This window comes from Achroia grisella, unplaced genomic scaffold, assembly GCF_030625045.1.
Source record: "Achroia grisella isolate CSIRO2021 unplaced genomic scaffold, CSIRO_AGI_Agris_v1 utg1360, whole genome shotgun sequence".
In the NCBI taxonomy this organism is placed as follows: Eukaryota; Metazoa; Arthropoda; class Insecta; order Lepidoptera; family Pyralidae; genus Achroia; species Achroia grisella.
This window is the reverse complement of record NW_026712626.1, coordinates 1,652,022-1,677,805: the sequence shown is the minus strand read 5'-3', so window position 1 is coordinate 1,677,805 and position 25,784 is coordinate 1,652,022. Positions and strand designations below refer to the sequence as shown.

The following is a 25,784-nucleotide window of genomic DNA, read 5'->3' as shown; positions in this document are numbered from 1 at the left end:
CCATCAGTCAGTCAACAAGATTCATTTTCCCTTTATAAATTTCTTCCTTGTTTTACCATTCATACTAAGTTCTTCTATGTATATGTTGCTATACATTTTTATACACATTATATATATAAACTGTATTCAATATATAGCTAGCGGATCCGAGAAACGTGGTTTTTCCTTATAAATTATAATAGACTAGCTACTCGCCCCGGCTTCGCCCGGGTGTACATGTATTATACATAAATATTCGTCCAGAATCACTCTATCTATTTAAAAAAATCCGTGGCGTAGTTTTAAAGATTTAAGCATATAGGACGGACAGACAGCGACCGCGACATTGTTTTATACTATGTAGTGAGGTAGGGGTTGAAAGATTAAAATTTAGTACTATATGTATTTTTAACATAAAATCATAAATAAAAATATAAAAACATATAAATATAATTGGCGTGTTTTTCCTTATCACATGATGGTATGAAAAATAGTTTACGTCCTATTCTCAGAACTATTGAATATACAAATAAAATTTCATAAGAATCGTCCGAGCCGTTTCGTAGGACTTTTGTTACAAATCCTACGAGAATTTAATATATAAGATTTTTTTTTTAAATAATTCAATAACCTGTAATTATCTATATTCGTAATATAAGTCACGCTTTTTTTTATACAACGATGTTGGCATCAAGCATACGGCCCATCTGATGGTAAATGGTTACAGTAGCCTATGAATGCCTGAAACACCAGGTGTATTACGTGCGCGTTGCCGACCCTTAAGAAACCTTAATATACCCTTCTTGAAAAACCCCATGCTGTAGTCTCATAGGAAAACCTTGGCAGGAAGTTCATTCCACAATCCAAGTGTACGCGGGAGGAAGCTGTCCTGAAACCGCACTGTTCGGGATATAGCATTTCTGGAACTTATGTGAGATTCCAAAAATGCTATATCACAGGTAATGCAGATAATTTAGTATAGTCTTATATATCTGAAATTGATTTTGTAGCACTTTCTTGCATTATAGCATCAAGTCATGAACTCTACCAAATCCATAGCTAATTGTTATGGACAAGAACACAGAACAAAGAAGGTTCTGTGGAGAAGAACATGGATTACTTCTTACACCAGTCAATCATGATCAGATTGACAAAATAGCAAGCAGAAACTTTTTTGTTTAATTTTATATTAAACATTAGTACTACACAGGGTAAAAGAAAAAAGACAAATATTGAACACCATAGAAAATAGACGAGGAAAAATGTTAGGGCACTTGATACGGCACGATGATTTCATGAAAATTAATATTGAAGGGAAAATAGAAGGAAAGAGAGGGAAGGGAAGACCAAGGAATAGCTACATCAAACAAATTGAGGACAAAATGGGAGTCGTGTCGTATCAAGAATTAAAGAGCATGATGGAAGATCGCGGTAAGTGGCAAGAGCTCCACCGACAAGAGCGTAGCTCTTAAATTATGAATGAATGAATTTAAAATCTATGGGAAATAGAATAAATCTAAGAATTTATATACCAACACAATGTTTAGCGTTACACAGATAATTTCGTCTTTTTAAAAATACTAGTGGTCGTTCAATAGTCGAATATCGACTACAATTTTTTTAAGAATAGAATAGAATAGAAAGAATAGAAAATCATTTATTCAAATAAACTGACATTGAAGCACTTTTGAATAGTCATTACATATTTTTAATTTACTGCTCGTTCGGAAAGCTGTCTCATCACAAGAAGAACGAGCAAGAAACTTGCGTGTTGCTCTTTTAAATAATTTTATTATTACTTTACATTTTTAAGTTTAAGTGTGTGAATACAAACCACCAATTAGCACTAATTCAATTAAATACTCAAATAGAAAAAATATTGAATATATAACCAACTGGTTAAACAATTAATAAGAGGAAATCAGTCATAGTGATTAGAGCAGACTAGTCCCTTCAAGCAGCACCCGTTCACGAGTATGACGGATGAGCCAGCCATCACTGCGCTCGACCATATTTTAGGGAGCCCAATAACCCGGCCCACCACGCCGCCACAAGTCTGGACATTTTAGTGAGCATGACTACTCAAAACACTAGACCACGTCAAAGCTACTTACAATTGCTTAAGTTTGATAGTTTTAGTTTTTTGATAGTTAAGTTTGAACATTATTAAGCTGTAATTATTGTCAAATGCTTATTATACTTCTATGTGTATGCGTGTAAAATAAATGGTAGTGTGTGTAATTTTTTTTTATTTAATGTATGTTTATGCATAATTAAAAAAATATATTTTCTACACTCCTCCTCTCTATAAAATATCATCATCGCAGCCCGGAAGACGTCCACTGCTGGACATAGGCCTCCCCCAAAGATCTCCACGACAATCGGTCCTGCGCTGCTCGCATCCAATGCCTTCCCGCGATCTTGACCAGATCGTCGGTCCACCTTGCTGGAGGCCTTTAAAATATATGTGTGTGAAATTTCATATTCCTCCGTCCGCACGATTTTTTTAAAAGGGGTAAATAGTTTTTGCATCACGTATTAATGTAATGATAAAAAAGGAAATAGAAACTAATACAATATATAACACATCAACGTTAATTTACGTATTTCATAGCCGATTTATTATCTTATATATAAAATTCTCGTGTCACAGTTTTCGTTCCCATACTCCTTCGAAACGGCATGACCGATTCTCATGAAATTTTGTGAGCGTATTGAGTAGGTCTGAGAATCGGGCAACATCTATTTTTCATCCCCCTTAATGTTAGGGGTAGTCCAACCCTAATTTTTTTTTATATTAAGGCAAAACAACGTTTGCCGGGACAGCTAGTAATACTCTTTATTAACGGCGTCTTCTGCTTTCTTAGATAAAATATAGACAACCTTTGCCCTAACGATGTAATTGATCTTGCCGTCATATATGAAAAAAAATCTTCGGCTGTTTAGTTATGAAAAGACAGATACTTTCGTATTTATAAAATTAGTGTAAATAGGTATAGGTAAATAATTTCATATACAAAGTAATTATCAATAATTCAATTTATTGGTCATTGCATAAAAATAATATTCGCCTATTGGAAGAATAACTATTTTATACATTTTACAGCAAGCGTGCAGGGCCCAAGCCGAGGCCAGCAGCTCCGATACCGATTCCACCAAGAGCTGGTGCTGCAATAGGAGCGAAAGTCTCCTTGATGATGCCAATGTTGCCGGCGGTACCGCAGCCGCAACCAGCAGCGCCCGCGCCTTCAGACGCCAGCGCACCCTCAAATGCCACAGCGCTCAAGAACGGCAGCTGTCCAACGACCGCCAATGGGCCCTCGATAGTATTCTGGGACAATACGGTGAGGCCAGATGGAACGATGGGAGAGAAGCTGTTGATGGGCAGAACATCGCCAGTAGAGAATGACGTGATATCCAGGAATGCAGCGGTGGGAGCAGGCAATATAGTGTTACCGATTACAGCAGAATTGGCTAAACCAGTACTGATGACACCAGTATTGGCCAATCCGAGTCCAGAGCCAATCAAGCCAGTATTTGCCAAACCAATTCCAGAGCCAATCAAGCCAGTGTTGGCCAATCCGAGTCCCGAACCAATCAAACCATTGTTAGCTAAACCCAAACCGACATTGTTGGAAACAACGACGGATGTATCTACAGCAGTGCTCTCAGCGACAGCAACTGATGGGATGGTAGGTCGTACCACACTTCGGCTGAATGCGCACTGTAAAATAACAATAAATAAATAAGATTATTTATATCAATACATTTAATTTTATCACAAATCATTATTCTGTCTTATCTATTTTCTAGAGGGAAAAAACTATCCATATGCGTAGGTACCTTTATCTTCCTTTTTCTGGTGTCAAATAGCTAAATTCATTAGGTAATTATAAGCTATGGAGCCTATTTTTAGTTCTCACAAATGGCAACACTGAGAGGTACTTATTAAGTGTACCAATAATACTAAATTTAAAAGACAAACTTGCTGCTCCTAAGTTTTGTTTAAAAAAGTCTATCGATCTTTTATGGATATAAAATTACAATAAAATACCAAAGTATATTCTGGAATTATTTTTAAAATCAATAAATTTATTCCATAGTAAATCATATTCATTGAGCTAATTAATAACTAAACAATTATGTAATTGACAATCATGCATGGCAATAATTGTTCATAAACGGGATTTTTGACAATATTAACAAAAATGCTTTTATATTATAGAAAAATAGAAACTCAGCTGAGTTTCTTGTCAGTTCTCATCAATTGGATATTTAACTAAACGGTACAGTAGGGATAAATATTAATACAAAAAAGTAGATGTTCAAAAGCGTCTAAAATGTGTATTGAAAATTACTAATTGATTTGTAGGGCTGCTCATATATATAGACAAAAGTTTAAATTTGCCATCAGGTAGGTTGTTTGTTTGCCATTACATTTCAAAGAAGTAGGTTTTTTATTTAAGTAAAATTATGCTTAAACGCATAAACCGTCGTAGTATCAGGAATTTACTTTACCTGAATCAGGAAAGCCTGCACGCAGCAAATAATTACGGTCTTGGATACCATTTTGAACACAAATGTAAAACGAATGTACTTAAAAATCTATTTTTTTCCTTATATATAGTGCCTGTTGGCGACAGCTCCTCAGGGAGAGCAGTGGACTGTATCGATGGTGGGGTTTGAAAGAAACGGTTGTCTCTCGAAGCCTGTTTATTCTCTCCACAGAAGTTTCACAATTGAGTTATAACCGTATTCGATGTTACATTCAAGTTTCAGCCGCTGTAGCTCAGACTGTATGGCGTCTATAGGAAACTACCGCGACTGACTTTACAATAATAACGGACTATAACTGCCGTCCGTACTGTGTTCGATTATGACAGCCGTCGGCATATAACAATCCGACTATGACTGTCTGAGTCTCTCTATTATAATTGTAGTATAACTCTATTATGACTCCATTATAACTGCATTATGACTAACTCGATACAAAAATTCCTCGCCTTATATATGGGAGGTATAGACTGTAGTGGGGACTACAGTCCTTACAAAATTCTTACTGGCAATAAACCAAACCTTATTTCTATCAGACAATGCACAACGTTATACAACTTCATAACAATATCTTTGCACATTGCCGAAATTCCCTTACTTCTTTATTCTCACAAACTAACAGTTACTCATAAAGAATGCATTGCATTTTACAACTCCACCCAAGAATATTTAACATTGGTGCAATAACCAATTTCCTTGTCTAATTACAATGCACTGTAAACACGGATTGGACAATATTCATAAAGACATGAATTACCGTGTTCCGTCCGTTAGTCTACAATAAGAATATGTTTACAATAAGAAACCCTACGGTCATCATAAACCCGATGGCTAGAAAATAGTAACGGTGTTATCTTATCACAAAAGGCCAACAAATATTCATTGTGTTTATAAACAATGAATGCCAAATGAACGCTGGTACCCAAACAGATGTTCAACCGTTATCGTAGTTTTAAACAGTGAATCGATGTCTTATTCTAAAACAGCACTTTTAAAAACTAATATTATTTCTAAGTTATTGTCCAATTTCAACACACAACTTATTGTCTACCTAATCTACACAAATATTATAGGTGCGTCGCGACGCCGCTTATATGTGTCGCCTGTCGTCAATATCCTCCCCTCGGCGTAGACTCGTCGCAGCCTCCTTTCACTGGTAGACGGCGACTTCTTGTATCCTCGGTGTCAGCACAGCCAGTTTACTCGTGGGCCGACGAAATACACCTCCTCGCGTTCGCACGTTGGCACTGCGTACTACACCATCGGCTCCCGGATGTACTGTTTCGACGACGCCTCTTGGCCACACGTTGCGTGGCAGTGTATGATCTACTACGATCATAATGTCACCTATATCAATGTTTTCTTTGTGCTTATTCGCATCTCGGATGTGCCGCTTCGTTGTTAAGTAGGTAAAGAGCGCTATCCATCGCCTTTCATGCCGTCTCCCTATTGTAATTGTAATAGGGTTGTAGTGATCAATGCCACAATTTGAAAACGGCCTATGAAATGGCTGTAATCTTTCCCTTGGCAGGTCTCTCATACTCGGTGGTGTAGGCATCTTCTTTCGTACTCTACACCAAAGATAGCTTCTTGCTATTACTCGTACGGTTGGTCGGAGTTTTATTATATAATATTTCTGTCGTATATCATTTACGACTCTCTCGTTGTTAGTGTGTCCAGCGGATCGGTGCTGTTTTTCTATGAGAATATCAATCAATATCTCTATTTCAGCGCCGAACGAGTTGCGTTGTGCTTCTTTAATCCACACGCGTTCAGCCTTTTTCAGGTGTTTAATATCGAGAAGTGCGTTCTTATTTCGACATTTATCTCTAAACAGAAACAGCATCGCTGTAGCGCGTAGCACTCGGTTGTAATTTGAAAAACGCCTTACATCTGGTAGGCTACGTTCACTACAGTTTGTTGAATATACTGTTACCGTTTCCTCGCTGCGGGCGAGATAGTCAGCTGTTTTCGGTCGTTTCAGTGCCATGTTATTACTTGATGGCAGTGTGACGTCATCTTTACGCCTCGGCAAGCTGACTTTGTATGCGCGGTCATCCTTACGGTGCGCGGTTGTCTCGAAACAATTAATTGCTCGTTGATCTGTCGACTTTATTTTGATTTTTCTCTCGATACCCAACGCGTCGATATCGAAGTGTTGTTCGACGAGCTCGTGCAACCGTTTATTTTCTGCTACTGTTGTAACATGCAGCACCTGTGCCGAGTCCCTTTTGATCGTTACACGGGGAGTGGTACCGTGCAGTACCCAGCCTAACTGCGTTAATGACGCGGCTGGCTCGTTTCTCCTTCCCATTTTTAATTTTCTTGTAACGATAAGCTGCCAGTTGTCCGATCCGATTAACAACTGTGGGCGCTCATTATCGTAGCATAGGTTATTCGGATTTAAATCCTTTAAATGATTTAAATCTAACAGTCGTTTAGGTATAGACTGAATAGTGAGCTTCATTAATGTGTCGGTTCTTGGATTTATTTTATATTTGCGTCGGCTTTGTCCTTGTATCTTAATCTGTACCGATCGACTATTTATTTCGCATCGGTCAGCATTTATTCCATGCATGTTTAGTGGGTGAATCGGTCCGTTCGCCCCCACTGCTTTTGCTATTTTTTCATCCAATAGCGTAACTGTAGATCCCTCATCGAACAGTGCATATATTCTTTGTTTTCCTTTCGGGCCAATTACAGTGACTGGACATACTTTTAATTTGATGTCGGTACTCTTGTCAACTGTCGTTGTCGTAACCGCATCGTTGTCGAGGTCTTCAGCGTTGGCCACGGTGTTTGCGCTGAGCCCTGTGTGTTGGTGCAGCAGCGGGTGGTAGCGAAACTTACACGTGCTGACGTCGCACGGTATTGCTTCGCAATTGTGACGTTTATTTTTACTTACGAGACATTTAAAACACAGACTGCCTTTTTTAACAACGTCCCATCGTTGATCGATTGTTTTTGTTGTGAATTCAGGACAAACTGTTAACTTGTGTTGTCGGCTGCAGTCTGGGCACACAATCATGTGTCCCTTATTCTCATTTTCTACAGTTTCAACTGTAAAAACATGTCTCTTATTCCTAGGCGGTATCGCTGTCTGCCCATGCATCGTGGGTGATCGCGGTATTTCTTTTTTTACGTATGTAGGCGCCGAATATCCATATTTCATAGCCCTTCTCGCCTCTTGCGTAAGATGGTTTGAAAGTTGAATTATGTCTGGTATATCCTGCTTCTCATTTTTCTCTGCAAATATATACCAGTTCGATCGTTGATGGGGACTCATTTTCTCCAGTACTTCCCTGGTCAGCATTGGGTTGAACAGATAACCTTTTTTACTTGACTCAGAACTGTTACGATGTTTTGTACTTTAACTGCGAATGCATTAAATTCGCTAGTGGACTGCCCTGGTCGTGGCAGTCGCTTCAAGTCTTCAATAGCACGATCGGCTATTATTTCGGGATGACCGAAGCATTGTTCCAGCGTTTCCATAATACGATCTGGATGGGTCGAGGCATTCAGCAACGGTGCTACCATTTCTCTAGCTTCACCCCGCAGACTGTTTCGCAATCTCGCTATGTTTTCGACTGCTGTAAAGCGATACAGTGCTGTCGTCTCCGTCATAGCTGCGCGGAATTGAAGCCATTCCCACGGCGACCCAGTAAATATGGGTAAATCAGTAGCTTGTCGTGGTGGTGGCCTGGACTTCATAAGAAATTCTACCGCGCTCGTTAGCTTGTCTATGGCTCGTTCCATTATGTCCGTCGGTGTTGATGATCGTCGATGCTGGTCTTCATTGTTCTGTGTCTTGATCGGGGTTTTTAATTGTTCCCCGTTCTCGTGGCGAGTCGGTTTGGTACTTATAAATACCGACTCCCCTCGTATGTTGTCCGTGGGTGGTCCATTTTGTTTCAACCACTCCGGGACACGATGTTCGTTCTGTTCTGGTTCCCCTGGGTCTGCTGAATATCTGTTCGAGGCGGCAGTGTTCATTGCTAGCTTCTGACGTGTACGATTGTCCATTTTAGGATCCATGTCAGCTAGTTGCATCGCCTCGTCCTGCACGCTTCTTATAGATTGTACGGACGGTGTCGGTGTTCCTCTTCTATATTGTGTGACTTCTTGCCTCATTGCGGTGGCGGTTGACGGCCCGGCGAATTGTTCGGCGCCGGCCGTCCAATTTTCAACCTGATATCCGCGGCGTGTGGAGGGTACGGTGTCACCGGGGCTCCGATGTTCCTGGGGGCCCACCCTATTCATTGACGGTGACTGTGGTGATTTTTCATCTAGCGCTGCCGCTTGTTCATCACGTTCCGCTTGGCCTCTTGTGACTACCATTTTATCTCCGTAGGTCGCTGTCAGCAGATCCGGCGCTCGAAGGTCCAACTCTGTTGGCGACAGCTCCTCAGGGAGAGCAGTGGACTGTATCGATGGTGGGGTTTGAAAGAAACGGTTGTCTCTCGAAGCCTGTTTATTCTCTCCACAGAAGTTTCACAATTGAGTTATAACCGTATTCGATGTTACATTCAAGTTTCAGCCGCTGTAGCTCAGACTGTATGGCGTCTATAGGAAACTACCGCGACTTACTTTACAATAATAACGGACTATAACTGCCGTCCGTACTGTGTTCGATTATGACAGCCGTCGGCATATAACAATCCGACTATGACTGTCTGAGTCTGTATAACAGTATTATGACTCCATTATAACTATATTACGACTAACTCGATACAAAAATTCCTCGCCTTATATATGGGAGGTATAGACTGTAGTGGGGACTACAGTCCTTACAAAATTCTTACTGGCAATAAACCAAACCTTATTTCTATCAGACAATGCACAACGTTATACAACTTCATAACAATATCTTTGCACATTGCCGAAATTCCCTTACTTCTTTATTCTCACAAACTAACAGTTACTCATAAAGAATGCATTGCATTTTACAACTCCACCCAAGAATATTTAACATTGGTGCAATAACCAATTTCCTTGTCTAATTACAATGCACTGTAAACACGGATTGGACAATATTCATAAAGACATGAATTACCGTGTTCCGTCCGTTAGTCTACAATAAGAATATGTTTACAATAAGAAACCCTACGGTCATCATAAACCCGATGGCTAGAAAATAGTAACGGTGTTATCTTATCACAAAAGGCCAACAAATATTCATTGTGTTTATAAACAATGAATGCCAAATGAACGCTGGTACCCAAACAGATGTTCAACCGTTATCGTAGTTTTAAACAGTGAATCGATGTCTTATTCTAAAACAGCACTTTTAAAAACTAATATTATTTCTAAGTTATTGTCCAATTTCAACACACAACTTATTGTCTACCTAATCTACACAAATATTATAGGTGCGTCGCGACGCCGCTTATATGTGTCGCCTGTCGTCAATAGTGACTGACCTAATATAGATACTTTGTGTCAACTCTCTTATCAATACGTAATACTACAACATTAATTTTACGTTTTACAAAACAATGCACATTTGTGAAACGATATAGATTATGTGTTATTTCAAAATAAAAATGTTTAGTATAAAAGGTCGGTGTTAGTTTGAAATTATCATTCGGTGTTTATTCAACATTGTTAAACATGTTCAAGTTTGCTTTCTTGTTGGTTTGCATCAAGGCTTGCCTTATCCAGGTAATTGTCAAAACAAACCACAGTTAACAAAATACATACTACACTAGTTACAAGATAGTTTAACAAATTTGATATTAATTTAAATATTCTATAAGCAAGGAAAACAATCCAGTTTTCTGACTTCCTGACGTCTTCTTGTTTCAGAATGCCTACAGTCAGATAGTGGGACCCTGGTTACCTGGACGCGGTAACACTTTAGCTGGTGGAGCAGCTAGTGCTAGCGCAGCTGCTGAAGCATCCGGATTTGGCATCGGTAACTTGGGATATGGAGGTCTAGCTGGAGCTAACGCTGCGGCTGCAGCCAACGCCGCTGGATATACTGGCCTCGGTAACTTGGGATACGGAGGTCTGGCTGAATCTAGCGCTGCGGCTGCGGCTAGCGCTGGTGGATACACTGGCCTCGGAAACTTGGGATATGGAGGTCTAGCTGGAGCTAACGCTGCCGCTGCAGCCAACGCCGCTGGATACACTGGCCTCGGAAACTTGGGATATGGAGGTCTAGCTGGAGCTAACGCTGCTGCTGCAGCCAACGCCGCTGGTTACACTGGCCTTGGAAACTTGGGATATGGAAATCTAGCTGGAGCTAATGCTGCGGCTGCAGCTAGCGCTGGTGGGTACACTGGCATCGGTAACTTGGGATACGGAGGTCTGGCTGGAGCCGGTGCTGTGGCTGGAGCTAACGCCCTGGCTGGAGCTGGTGGCATAGCTGGCATTGCTGCACCTGGTCTCGCCATCCCTAACACAGGCTACGGCGGTGTTGGTAACGGTCTGATCCTTGTCAACGGTGACCTACCAGTCGTTGGTACAACCCTTGTAAATGGTCAAGTGCCAGTACTCGGCGCTGTACAGTTCAGCGGCAACCTGCCAGCTGCAGGCACTGTTGCTATCACTGGAAACTGTGCATGCGGTGGTCGCGGCCCCATAATTTACTAAATTACCAAAGCAATTTGTTATTTTTAAATTCCTGAAGAATAAAATATTAACAGCTACTGTCGTAGTTTTAGTGCTACACCTTATTTAAGATTTATAAATCTTATTAATAATAATTGGAAAGAAAGAAAATATGTTTATTCGATATTATTATATTCGATAAAACAAAAGACTTAATCAAAATTTAAAGCACTAATATATCGAATAAGTCTCCTTCTACTAATGCCGAAACCACCAATGCCACGCTAGAATCTGCAGATACTTGAGATTCATACATCTTAAGATATCTTTTGTATACTTTACAACCAATGTCAGTACTAGACATTGTGTCGTTTACCGAAGCCATATGTCAAACTTTACAATAATACTTCTAGCAACTTTGGTAATTATAATATTACTTTAAAACAAAATTCATGGTCAATAAATTGTTCGATTGATATAAATTCACATATTTTATTTCTTTTACTCTTCTTTCACTTACTCTTTTGAACATCTTGACTCTATCTTGCTCACTAACTACAGTTTATTGAAGTTTAATTAAAATCTGAAAAGAAAGATGTATGTTTTTATAATTTAATCATTTTTTAATTTTCTTCCTCAGGGTCTAGACTATCTGTATACCAAATTTTATTTAAATAGGTTTAATAAATTTGGTGTAAAAGCGAGACAGACGAACAGATACAGTTTCTTTCGAATTTATAATATTAGTAAGGACAAGAATTTATTTATTACTATTATATGGTTTATTAAGTCTTATTATTAGTTTCACGCCGTCCTTTAAGACATGCAATAGACTAAACAAAAGTCAATTTTAGTTATTCTTATAATTAAAGAGCTGTTATTTAGATGTCAATATTAAGAAACTAGATTGTGATGATATGAATAAATGAAGAGTATGTTCAGATATGACGACCGATAGAGAGCAGTGGAAGAGAATGACATACTGCGCCGACCCCAAATAATGGGATAAAGGCAAGGCAATGATGATTAAGAAACTAGATTGACATGAAATCTTTATTTACATACTCGTACATGTCAATTATTTTAAGTCTGTAAATTCTCCTGAACACTATAGTGGGTGAAAAACTTGGCATGAAAATGTTTATAAACATATAGCATTTAAAATAAAATTTAAGTCGCAATAATTTCAAAAGAGATCTGCATAGATGGCTAAAAAGCAAATTTTACTATCCATGTGCACTGTAGCATGGTGGGGGTTTTAGTAATGTTTCGTTTCAGTCTTGAAAGTTGCCGCGATTTACAAATGTATTAATTACTGTAGTAACTTAAATTTAACCCAGCCAGAATGTTCTAGTCTACAAATAAAGGCATCTGTCAACCGCGCCATCCTACAGCGCACATAGTATAGTAAAATTTGCTTTTTAGCCATCTAGGCTGATCTCTTTTGAAATGATTGCGACTTAAATAAATATGTATGTTTATAAAGATTTTCATGCCAAGTTTTCTGTGACCTCACAAGGTCCAAGATCTAACCCTGTGGGAGCACAACAAAATTGATATACTAACATTTCGAAAATGCTAAAATTGTAATTATTATTAGTATTATTATATTAAGCCATACAAAAAGTTGTTATTAATACATTATTAAGACACTTACTAAAATAATAATATTAGGTATAATACACATACAAAGATTAGATAATCTTCAAATAATTATAGATTATTTTACTGTAACTATAATATTTTTACTGATTATTATATTTGATGGGATTTTAATGTATGTACATGTGGATTAACATTACATAGAGACCTAATTAGTATGAAATAATAACAATAATAATTAAACCTGGACAATTAACACAGTGCCATTTAGTCCCACGGTAAGCAGAGCTTGTGTTATGGGTACTAGACAACTGATATATTTAAATACATAGATTTTTTATGTAAATACATACATAGAAAACACCCTATATGTGGGGGGGAAAGGGATTGTTAGTAATGTGGACTCATGACCTATGATGATGATGTGATGATGATACTAGCACTGTACCATGTCAGGTTGACCTCCACACGGTTCCCCCTGGAAACCATCGTGATAAATTCCCGGTGAATTTATCATGATGGGATAACTGATCTGACTTCATGTTCATCCTATCATCCTCCACTGGTGTCACGCCAGCGTAAACCGTTAGCGCAGGCGGGTGCATCATTCCATTATCATACACGTAAAAAAAACATCCTGTATGTCTAGCGGTTTAGCCCGCCGCTTTACTTCCGATGGTCGCGGGTTCGGGTGAATATAAATTCACGAGTATGATTATTTGTATTGGTTTCGGTGTTTTCTATGTATGTATGTATTCACAAAATGTATCTAAGTATTTATGTCAGTTGTCTAGTACCCATAACACAAGCTCTGCTTAAATTGGGACTAGATGGTACTGTTAAATTGTCCATTATTATTATCTTAATAAAATTGTAAGTGTATTGGAAGTACTTGTTCTGTAATATCAGTATCGATAGGGGAACTAAATTATTTTATATGCAAACATTATTATTAGTCATTCAATTTATTTCATATCATACAAAAATTGCGGAAGAATGTAAATTTCAGCACTTTTATATCTATTGATTAAAGAAGGCGTGCGGGTCCCAAGCCGAGTCCAGCAGCTCCGATACCGATTCCACCAAGAGCTGGTGCTGCAATGGGAGCGAAAGTCTCCTTGATGATGCCAATGTTGCCGGCGGTACCGCAGCCGCAACCAGCAGCGCCCGCGCCTTCAGACGCCAGCGCACCCTCAAACGCCACAGCGCTCAAGAACGGCAGTTGTCCAACGACCGCCAAAGGTCCTTCGATAGTATTCTGTGACACCACAGTGATGCCAGCTGGAGCGATGGGAGAGAAGCTGTTGATGGGCAGAACATCGCCGGTAGAGAATGATGTGATATCCAGGAATGCAGCGCTGGGAGCAGGCAGTAAAGTGTTACCGATTACAGCAGAGTTGGCTAAACCGGAGCTAATGACACCAGTATTGGCCAATCCGAGTCCAGAGCCATACAAGCCTGTATTTGCTAAACCAATTCCAGAGCCAATCAAGCCAGTGTTGGCCAATCCGAGTCCGGAACCAATCAAACCATTGTTAGCTAAACCCAAACCGACATTGTTAGAAACAACAACGGATGTATCTACAGCAGCGCTCTCAGCGATAGCAACTGATGGGATGGTAGGTCGTACCACACTTCGGCTGAATGCGCACTGTAAAATAATAAATACGTAAGTATTATTATCATTTTTAAATTGTACCTCTTTTTGTAATTCACTAACATTATATAATTTGCCTAAGTTAGGTAAATACCAATAGTATGCCAATGTTCAACCGATTTTTGTTTTTATGAATATTTAACTTGTAAATAATGCCATATGGCATCAAGCTCGCCAATTATATATTTATTTTAGATAGTGCAATGAAGGATAAATAAATAAGTAAATGTTCCTCTAGAAAATCAGTGAGGATATTCTATAGGAAAATCATGTAAGATCATTTGCGTGGGTGTTTCACTCTAACAGCTAAGCAGCTTGCTAGACGAAAGTTGCTATATCTTGTTCAGTGTACCGTCAGCTTAATTGACATTGTAATTGAATGAATACTGTTGCCCTTTCCATGTAGAAATAATTATAAAATAGTTTAGTATTTATTTTTACTTTACCTGGATCAGGAAAGCCTGCACGCAGCAAACAATTACGATTTTGGATGCCATTTTGAAGACAAATGTAGAACGAATGTATTTTGAAAATCAAATTTATTCCTTTTATATACTTAGTGACCTCATAATGATATTATATTTACTTATTGTGTCGTCTCTTATCAATACGTAATGCTACAATATTAATTACACGTTTTACAAAGCAACATTGCATTTAATTTTAATTTAACAATGCACATTTGTGAAATGATATAGATTATGTGTTATTTCAAAATAATATTGTCAGTATAAAAAGGTTGGTGTTAGTTTGAAAAACATCATTCAGTGTTCATTCAACAGTGAAACATGTCTTCCTTCACTTTATTGTTGGTTTGCATCCAGGCTTGTCTGATTCAGGTAAGTTTATACAATTTTTGTTAAATATAAATTTTAATTTTCTTTAAGACAGTTGCCGAAGTTAAACTATGGTACTTCCTTATTTTGCAGCAATATCTGTATAAAAAAATAAAAATTAGGACAATCACACAGCGCCATCTAGACCTAAACTAAATAGAGCTTGCGTTATAGGTTAAAATAACTGATCGAAATATTTTTTTTTTAAATACATGACTTAACATACCTAAGAAATACCCAGACAATACAAATAAACATCCTCATAAATCGGCAGCAAGGCAGTGTGCAATTCATCAAAATTCGCATAAACTTGATCTATTTATGATCATATCATTTTCCTTTGCAAATAATTAATTTTCTTTTCTATACATACAATAATTTCTTTTCTTTTATTCTGATTTGAGGAATGATATATGATTCTTAATTGCAAAGCAGAAATTAAATTTGGTTTATAACTTGGTCATGCCTCTTGTTTCAGAATGCCTACAGTCAGATAGTGGGACCCTGGTTACCTGGACGCGGTAACACTTTAGCTGGTGGAGCCGCTAGTGCTAGCGCAGCCGCTGAAGCATCCGGATTTGGCATCGGTAACTTGGGATATGGAGGTCTAGCTGGAGCTAACGCTGCGGCTGCAGCCAACGCCGCTGGATATACTGGCCTCGGTAACTTGGGATACGGAGGTCTGGCTGAATCTAGCGCTGCGGCTGCGGCTAGCGCTAGTGGATACACTGGCCTCGGAAACTTGGGATATGGAGGTCTAGCTGGAGCTAACGCTGCCGCTGCAGCCAACGCCGCTGGATACACTGGCCTCGGAAACTTGGGATACGGAGGTCTGGCTGAATCTAGTGCTGCTGCTGCGGCAAGTGCTAGTGGATATACTGGCCTCGGAAACTTGGGATATGGAAATCTAGCTGGAGCTAACGCTGCGGCTGCAGCTAGCGCTGGTGGATACACTGGCATCGGTAACCTGGGATACGGAGGTCTGGCTGGAGCCGGTGCTGTAGCTGGAGCTAACGCCCTGGCTGGAGCTGGTGGCATAGCTGGCATTGCTGCACCTGGTCTCGCCATCCCTAACACAGGCTACGGCGGTGTTGGTAACGGTGTGTTCGGTGTCAACGGTGACCTGCCAGTCGTTGGTAAAACCCTTGTAAATGGTCAAGTTCCAGTGCTCGGCGCTGTACAGTTCAGCGGCAACCTGCCAGCTGCTGGAACTGTTGCTATTTCTGGAAACTGTGCATGCGGTGGTCGTGGCCCCATACTGTACTAAGCCATCCAAATGAATTTCCATCGTAATCCCTGAAGAATACGTTACAGATTACGATTCTGTGCTTCTTGCAACTTCAATAATCAATAATAATTTACTTCCAGGCTACATACTTCTCAATAAATTGTTGGATTGATAAAAATTTACATATTTCATTTCTTTCACTCCCACTATTGACGTTCAGAAGACCACGGTGGTCTAATGGTTTAGCACACAATCTTAAATCAATTCCTCGTACCTCTGAAACATTTGTATTCATGAGTATGATTGTTTGTATCAGTCTGGGTGTTGTCTATGTATATTATGTATGTAGGTATATACATGAAGTATTAAGGATGGTTGACGTCAGGCAGGCGGGCGATCATAAGAAATTGAAGCTAAAACCATGCTCTCATAATATAAATTTGGGTGAACGAATTGATGATAGGACTAGAGATCAGTTCTCTAATACCCATAACATAAGCTCCGCTCAGCTTGGGACTAGATTGTGCTGTGTGAATTTATTTAAACATCTTTTTAAAATTGTCTTTTGATCATAGCAAAACAAAGATCACTAAAGGTTACTTAAGATATCTTTCCTATCTTTCAATAAGTAAACAGATACAGTAGAATCCTTTTATTATGATTCCGCCTATATTGACCAAAATATATATGTACCTATGTGTTTACACTTGTAATATTTTTGTCAACATTTGTGTGCATGACGCACCTTTTTAAATTTTTATATTTTTTTATATATACGATTTAATAATCTGTTTCCTTCGTTCTATTTTTATTGTCAATTTTGAAATGTATGTCTTTTACCATCAGGGACCGTAGTTTCTCTTAATATACTAAAAATAAAATATACAGTCTGTTAAAACCACAAGGTCCTAAGGATACTATAAACCAAATTTTTTTTTTTCGGACTGTAATGCTGTTGGCCTCAGCTGGCCTTTACAGCTTTACCGGACGTTAGGGGGCGAGTGCAGATGGTACTCTAAACCCGCGGAAGGACTTATGGAGCGGCTGAAGCCCAACTCCTGTCTGATGGATATGACTTTAGTCTGAGGGCACCACTAGGGGTTCGAACCTCGGCTCAGGCCGTCGTGATTTCGATCCCCGTTTGAATTGTACGGGGGATCGATCGGAGGGGAATAAACCAAAACACTGCACTCGTGTATATAAGGTTTATTGGTCGATTTCAAATACGGGTACAGGTACAAAAAATGTTATAAAGTAAAATACATATGAACTTTCTATAAAACGAAACGTTAGCGAGTTTCAATTTTGTTACAGCGCCATCTATTATGCAAACAATACTATTTTATGGATTATAATCTGCTGTAACACAGTTCTTAGCAAATATTAGTCATTAAAAACTCGAGATTCTTCTACTAGTACCTCTCCAGATAACATAGATTTAAGTTAAGTGTAAAGTCAGACCACGTGACGACTCCGCGTCGAATGTACGCGTTACCAATAAGCTAAGTAGCACACTACCAAATAAACTTACTAACGTACAATAAATAGTACAAAAAATTCACCTATATACTCACTACCGAGATACTACAATAAACAAATAAATGATGTAGCGACACCTCATCACATTATATATACCGCTACATTGGTGAGGTGATTATACTTTCCAGTTATAGTGTCAATGTCTCCAGATACGGGAATTATTTTTTAATAAAATTACGTGTGTGTTTATAATTTATAGATAAACAAATAAAAAACAAAAATTCAATATTGTAAATAGTAAAATATAATAATAATAATCCCAAGACAATTCACACAGCGCCATCTAGACTCAAATTAAGCTAGCTAAAGCTTGTGTTATGGGTACTAGATAACTGATACAAATACATAGATAATTTTTTTTCGTAAATACATACATAATATACATAGAAAACACTCAGACCGATACAAACAATCATATTCATGAATACAAATGTTTGTGCCGTGCGAGGAATCGAACCCGCGACCATCGGACGTAAAGCGGTGTGCTAAACCGCTAGACCACCGAGGTCATCATATAAGTATATAAGGTCGTATATATATATATATATATATAGTTCTGGTAATATTACATAATATGTAATGTTACATAATACGTTTTGTTTGTGAGTATGAATGGACAGAAGGATGGATGTTTGTTATTCTTTCACGCAAACACTATAGAAAGGATTTTGATGAAATTTTACAGTAATATAGCATCAGATTAACACATCATGATTGCGAATCCACGGTCACAGATAATATTGTATAAATGCGTTAACCTATAGTCGATAAGGCTGTAAAATTACATTATTCGATGATTTTTGTTATTTTCTCTATTTCTATCCTTTTAATAATTTAAATAATCTATCCTTCTTTATTATTCATACATCATATTTTTCGATGTTTTTTTAAAATAAAATTAAAAATTAAAATATAAGAAAAGACAAATTTTTATCTGTTGTGTGTTCATAGTTTATTTTATTTATTTATTACTTTTTAGTGTACAATGAAAACAATTTAGTAATTGAGGTACAAACGGCGGCTATAGCGCTTATGCAATCTCTTCCAGACAATCTAAGTAGAGGAGAAATGCAGAAAGTTGTACATGTCTCATGAATGGAACGAAAGAAAATGTTAAAGTTATATTACACGTGTTTCACCTATAATTGGACGGAGTAATCGCGAAGAAATTTAAAATCAAAATATCTTTATTCATGTAGGTCTATTACAGATTATGATATGTCAAATCTATGGTCAGTTCGGAATGATTACGAGATGAGAAGAACTAACGTGACAGACTCAGTTCGTATTGTTTTCAAATATATGTTGTGCATGTTTACAATAATACAGAGTTATTTAAATTCAAATTTGGGAGAATAGAGTGACCACCAGCATATGCTATTGCAAAAACAGTGAAATCTAATCAGTGTTCGTAACCTGAACAGACCAGTCCCCGGAAGCTCGTTTCGTGAACACCCGTTCACGAGTATGACGGATGAGCTATCATTGCACTCAACCATATTAGAGGGAACATATTAACCCGGCCCACCACGCCGCCACCAGTTTGAACTTTGTAGCTTAAATATTAACAGAATATGTTGTTAAATATATAATCATCATCATTGCTTTGCTTTTGTTTGTGGATGAATGTGGATGGATGTAAAGGGAGGGACGCCCTAAGAAAAGATGGATGTATTGTGTGAAAGATGATATGAATAAAAGAAGAGTATGTTCAAATATAACGACCTATAGAGAGTAGTGGAACAGAATGACATACTGCGCCGACCACAAATAATGGGATAAAGCCATGGCAATGATGATCATTGCTTTGCTTTTATCCCATTATTTGTCGGCGCAATATGTCCTCTTCTTCCACAGATCCCTATCAGCTGTCATATCTGAGCATACTCTCCTTTGTACTTAATTATATATTACCACTAATTGAAATTATGAATTAATCAAACAATACGCTATATGAAAGATTAATTTATTATTGTCATTTAAGAGAGTCTTATTATTGTCATGTCAGAGAAGAGAGAAGTTGGTACTCTTCATGTATAGGCGACGATTACCACTTAGTTACCATCAAGTAAGCAATCAGCCTATTTGCCACTCCAATTGCGTTATGAAAAGAAATGAATTCAGGATTCAAAAATCTTTCATTTACAAGCACGTGTAAGATTAGAACGTCCGTGGTCATGAATTCTTTATTTTGATTGTTATTTTTTAAATCGTTATATGCATCTTTACATATAAAACATACATATAAAACAAAGTCTGTCTGTTTGCTTGTATCTTTTAAATCAATCAAAGAATTTTAATGCAGTTTTTAGTAGATAAAGTGATTCGTTATAATATAGAACAAGCCGAGAAATTCAAAGATTTGTGTATCCGTGCTAAGCCTGGACGGGTCTAAAGTATTTAATAAAATATTTCTTTTTAACAAAGAAGCAAACGATTCTATTGAAGGGAACCATTGTAAAACATTAGGGCCTAAAACCGTGAATATATTTTATAACCTTCAACATTTTTTTGTTAATACTTTTCTAATAGGTAGGTACTTTTAGTGAAAAAGCATAATGAAGTCTAACAGTACTTGATTTCATTATTTAAGCGTCGGAAGAAGGAAAATTATCGCATATCACGTATCACTTAGGTTTTAAGGTGTCCGTAAAGGTAATAAAATACGTTAAAGTTTAAACATCCATCAATTTATTTTGTAAAAAAAGTAATGAATAATCAGCATAGCTGATACAGGCATAGCTGCAGACAGTCAATTGAAGACTGCAGCAAGAAAAGAGAAAGCAATGCGTTGAGAAAACAATAAGTTAAAATTCGTAGAACTGAAACGTGGTGGAACACTAAATCATTGGGTGGCAGTCGTTGATTAATTCTTCAGGGATTATTACATATCTCATTTATCGCAAAAATCTACAACTTAGAAGATTTAGTACAGCACGGGGCCACGACCACCGCATGCACAGTTTCCAGAGATAGCAACAGTGCCTGCAGCTGGCAGGTTGCCGCTGAACTGTACAGCGCCGAGCACTGGCACTTGACCATTTACAAAGGTGGTACCAACGACTGGCAGGTCACCGTTGACAGCAACCAGACCGTTACCTACACCGCCGTAGCCGGTGTTAGGGATGGCGAGACCAGGTGCAGCAATTCCAGCTATGCCAGCGCCAGCCAGCGCGTTAGCTCCAGCCACTGCACCGGCTCCAGCCAAACCTCCGTATCCCAAGTTACCAATGCCAGTAAATCCACCAGCGCTAGCCGCAGCCGCAGCCGCAGCGCTAGCATCAACCAGACTTCCGTATCCTAAGTTTCCAAGTCCAGTATAGGCACCAGCGTTGGCTGCAGCCGCAGCGTTAGCTCCAGCTAGACCTCCATATCCCAAGTTACCGATGCCAAAACCGGATGCTTCAGCGGCAGCGGCTGCGCTAGCACTAGCTGCTCCACCAGCCAAGCCATATCCATTACCGAGTCCATAGCCAGCTAGCGGAGCACCGTAGCCCCATCCTCCTCGGTTGACAGTCTCGACGTCGACGGCTGCACTGGCGGCTGCCTCGCTGACTGCACCGTACCCGCGTCCAGGCAACCAGGGCCCCGCTATTTGACTGTAGGCATTCTGAAACAAGAAGTCGTCACTAAGTCAAAAAACCTGACTGATTTCACATCTGCTTGGCATTTAGGAGATATATGTCATTCCTCAAATCAATAATATATGCAAAGTAGAATAATATAATATTTGGCGGCACGGTGGTCTAACGGTTTAGCACACCGTCTTACTTCTGATGGTTGCGGGTTAAATTCCTCATATGACACAAATATTTGTATTTATGAGTATGATTATTTGTATCGGACTGGGTGTTTTCTATTGCTTTAAAAAAATGTATCTGTATCAGTTTTCTAGCATCCATAATACTAGCTAAGCAGCTTGGGACTAGATGGTGCTATGTGAATTAGTCAGAAATATTATTAATATGTGTCTACTAAATAATAAATAATAGATCAAATTTATGTAAGTATTATACAGAAATAGTTGGAAGACCATAGAGTATTGTAAATAAACTTTTAACTGGTAAAGAAAATATAAATTTAAAGCAACTAATTTGTTTAAACAATTACCTGGATCAGACAAGCCTGGATGCAAAGCAACAAGAAAGTGAAGGAAGACATGTTTAACAATGTTGAATGAACACTGAATGATATTTTTCAAACTAACACCAACCTTTTATACTAATAATTTTTATTTTGAAATAACACATAATCTATATAATTTCACAAATGTGCATTGTTTTGTAAAACGTGAAATTTATATTGTAGCGTTACGTATTGATAAGGGACGACACAATAAGTAAATAGAATTCATTATGAGGTCAGTAAGTATATATAAGGAATCCGTTTGATTTTCAAAATACATTCGTTCTACATTTGTCTTCAAGATGGCATCCAAGATCGTAATTTTTTGTTGCGTGCAGGCTTTCCTGGTTCAGGTAAAGTAAATTCCTAATACTAATCCTAGTTTTATTTCTATATAGAAATAGCCTACTAACTGTAATTGTAAACATCTTAACAAGAAGCGAAAACTATTTATGAAAGTTGTGCAATGTAGATTTGGTCTGAATTTTGTTTTAATCCCAGGACAACTCACACAGTGCCAATCTAGTCCCATGTTAAGTAGAGATATTCTAGCCCGAAGCAAGCAGACCTTGTGTTATCGGTAATAGACAACTGATAAACATTAGCTTAGAAGTTTTTTTTTATAAATACATAATAATAATCTCAGGACAATTCACACAACTCCATCTAGACCCAAGTTTGCTAAAACTTGTTATGGGTACTAGATAACTGATACAAATACATACATATTTTTTGTAAATAAATACATATTATACATAGAAAATACGATACCAATACAAACGATCATACTCATGAATAAAAATGTTTGTCTCGTACGAGGAATCGAACCCGCGAAAATTGGAAGTAAAGAGGTTGCTAAACCGCTAGATTACACATACATCTAAGCGATAGATGTATGTGTAATCTTCGTCTAAAAAGTAGTAAATATAGATTTACAATTTATGTACAATTCTATATAATTATCATTACTTTACAGTGTGCGTTCAGCCGAAGTGTAGTGCGGCCTACCTACACCACAACTCCATCTTTTGCCACAGTCACTGAGAGCACCGTTGTCGATACATCCGTCGTCGTTTCTAACAATGCTGGTTTGGGTTTGGCTAACAATGGCTTGATTGGCTCCGGAATTGGTTTGGCCAATACTGGCTTGATCGGCTCTGGACTCGGTTTGGCCAATACTGGTGTCATCAGCTCTGGTTTAGCCAACTCTGCTGTAATCGGTAACACTTTGTTGCCTGCTCCCACTACTGCATTCCTGGATATCACGTCATTCTCCACCGGCGATGTTTTGCCCATCAACAGCTTCTCTCCCATCGCTCCAACTGGCCTCACCGTGGTGTCACAGAATACTATCGAAGGACCTTTGGCGGTCGTTGGACAACTGCCGTTCTTGAGCGCTGTGGCGTTTGAGGGTGCGCTGGCGTCTGAAGGCGCGGGCGCTGCTGGTTGCGGCTGCGGTACCGCCGGCAACATTGGCATCATCAAGGAGAGTTTCGCTCCCATTGCAGCACCAGCTCTTGGTGGAATTGGTATCGGAGCTGCTGGACTCGGTTTGGGACCCGCACGCCTTCTGTAATCATTTTAAAGAATAGCTAGAAAAGTTATTCTTCCTCAATTCGATTATGCCATTATTATTGTCATATAATGTGTAATAAAATTGATGATTAATACACTCAATTATAAAATTATTTACCGTACCCCAATTTAAAAACAAATCACATATAAACTACATTTTTTTTTATTTCAATTGACAAGCTAACGGCCTACCGATCATTAGCGGATACTTTTTTTTTAATGGATGATAATGGAATGGTGCACCCACCGGCGCTAACGGTTTACGCTGGCGGGGCACCAGTGGAGAATGATAGGATGAACATGAAGTCAGATCAGTTAGCCCATCGTGATAAATTCACCGGAAATGTATCACGATGGTTTCCAGGGGGAACCGCGTCGATGGTCGATCTGACATAGTACATTGCTAGCAATGGGATCATTACTCCACATTACTGGCAATTCCCTTCCCCCCTCATTAGCGGATTCGTCGTCTATATACAAGGACAGCATAACATACATCGTTATCTGTGATATCCGCGATACCACTCAAGCGTTGCTACTTCAGAAGACTAAAATAGAATTCCTCTCATGCAGTAATTAAATATATATTAATAGATCAATTATAGTCTATGTCTGTCTTCGTGATACCATCGTCTTAACAACAATTTTCATTAAGATGCGTTCATCTTTCAGTCGCGATATGATAACAAAAATTCAGACTCAATTTCGTATTTATAATACCTGTTTTTAACAGCAACCTCTTCTCAATGATTATGTAGGGCCTGAATTAATTACAATCCTTCTTCCATTTGAAATTTGTTCTCTAAGAACTACGATATTAGATATTAGATACGGCCAGAGAAACAAATTAAAAACTTCACATTAATTTTGAGTAACGTTCAAAACCTACAATACTCTCAAAAACCGACTTAAAATAATCCAGTTATATAAATTGAAACAGAAAATAAGAAGAGATAAATCTTTACATAATTAAATGAGCCTCAGGGAAAATTTTGAAATACTTCTAAAATAGGATATACGTTACTGAACTTAGTATTTACGTATTTATTATTTTATGTATGGTGTTTGTGAATATAGAAACCTAAGGTATGGTTTTTGGATAATTTTCAGGGACTCTTGTCATTTGACCATCATCATCTGCTTTTTCCTTAACCCATTTATTTGTGGTCGGCGTAATAGAATAGAATAGAATAGAAAATCATTTATTCAAATAAACTTAATTTAAGCACTTTTGAATAGTCATAACAATTTGTTTTTTATCTACCACTCGTTCGGAAAGCTGTCTCATCACAAGAAGAACGAGCAAGAAACTTGTGTGTTGCTCTTTTAAATAATCCTTGTAAGTTTACATTTACAAGTCGAAACGTGTGAATACAAACTACCAACAAGCACTAATTTTTGGGTCAAATATAAATATGCAATAAGATTAAATCAGTCGTAGTGATAAGAGCAGACCAGTCCCTACAAGCAGCACTCGTTCACGAGTATGACGGATGAGCCAGCCATCACTGCGCTCGACCATATTTTAGGGAGCCCATTGACCCGGCCCACCACGCCGCCACATGTCTGGACATTTTAGTGAGCATGACTACTCATTCCACACGACCACGTCACAGCTATAAAAATTACTATATGGTAGTTACAGTATTCGCACTTTACATAAGGATGCATGCGGCAATCAATACAAAAGCCGCTACGCTATCATATATCAAGAAAGCAGTATGAAAATTAAAATTATAACGTTGTCCGCAAATAAACTTATTCTTGCTATATATTGCTATCATCTATAAATTCATCTATCTTATAATAGGCTTTTTTACATAACATTTGTTTAATATAAGATTTGAATTGCCTCTCTGTAAGATTTAGCGTAGACTCTGGCAGTTTATTATAGAATCTTACGCAATTACCATAAAATGAATTACTAACTTTGTGTAGACGGCATTTAGGTAAAATTAGCTTATTTTTATTGCGTAAGTTTCTACTTGTACAGTCTTTAAGTTTCTTGAAACTATCTAAGTTTTTCCTTGTATACATAATATTTTCATAAATGTACTGTGAGGCAACGGTGAGGATATTTGATTGTTTAAAGCATTGACGTAATGACTCTCTAGAACCCATACCATAAATAGAACGT

The 25,784-nt window shown here is 38.2% G+C and overlaps 6 protein-coding genes across 6 annotated transcripts; 3 read left to right on the top strand and 3 right to left on the bottom strand.

The window, feature by feature from the left end:
- Window positions 1–3,079: 3,079 nt before the first annotated feature.
- On the bottom strand, window positions 3,080–4,548 carry LOC131855217 (chorion class B protein Ld10-like). Its single transcript, XM_059206460.1, has 2 exons — window positions 4,498–4,548; window positions 3,080–3,703 (listed from the first exon to the last, which is right to left on the bottom strand). The coding sequence occupies exons 1-2, from the start codon at window positions 4,546–4,548 to the stop codon at window positions 3,080–3,082; spliced, it is 675 nt and encodes a 224-aa protein (XP_059062443.1).
- A 5,595-nt stretch (window positions 4,549–10,143) lies between these two features.
- LOC131855215 (spidroin-1-like) lies at window positions 10,144–11,127 on the top strand. The gene is made up of 2 exons (XM_059206459.1): window positions 10,144–10,194; window positions 10,339–11,127. The coding sequence occupies exons 1-2, from the start codon at window positions 10,144–10,146 to the stop codon at window positions 11,125–11,127; spliced, it is 840 nt and encodes a 279-aa protein (XP_059062442.1).
- Window positions 11,128–13,714: 2,587 nt separating this feature from the next.
- On the bottom strand, window positions 13,715–14,841 carry LOC131855355 (chorion class CB protein M5H4-like). Its single transcript, XM_059206611.1, has 2 exons — window positions 14,791–14,841; window positions 13,715–14,338 (listed from the first exon to the last, which is right to left on the bottom strand). The coding sequence occupies exons 1-2, from the start codon at window positions 14,839–14,841 to the stop codon at window positions 13,715–13,717; spliced, it is 675 nt and encodes a 224-aa protein (XP_059062594.1).
- A 291-nt stretch (window positions 14,842–15,132) lies between these two features.
- LOC131855214 (spidroin-1-like) lies at window positions 15,133–16,447 on the top strand. Its single transcript, XM_059206458.1, has 2 exons — window positions 15,133–15,183; window positions 15,659–16,447. Exons 1-2 carry the CDS (start codon window positions 15,133–15,135, stop codon window positions 16,445–16,447), a joined length of 840 nt encoding a protein of 279 aa, XP_059062441.1.
- Window positions 16,448–20,873: 4,426 nt separating this feature from the next.
- On the bottom strand, window positions 20,874–22,108 carry LOC131855213 (spidroin-1-like). Its single transcript, XM_059206457.1, has 2 exons — window positions 22,058–22,108; window positions 20,874–21,557 (listed from the first exon to the last, which is right to left on the bottom strand). The coding sequence occupies exons 1-2, from the start codon at window positions 22,106–22,108 to the stop codon at window positions 20,874–20,876; spliced, it is 735 nt and encodes a 244-aa protein (XP_059062440.1).
- A 266-nt stretch (window positions 22,109–22,374) lies between these two features.
- Window positions 22,375–23,648, top strand: LOC131855212 (chorion class B protein Ld10-like). Its single transcript, XM_059206456.1, has 2 exons — window positions 22,375–22,425; window positions 23,049–23,648. Exons 1-2 carry the CDS (start codon window positions 22,375–22,377, stop codon window positions 23,646–23,648), a joined length of 651 nt encoding a protein of 216 aa, XP_059062439.1.
- Window positions 23,649–25,784: the final 2,136 nt, after the last annotated feature.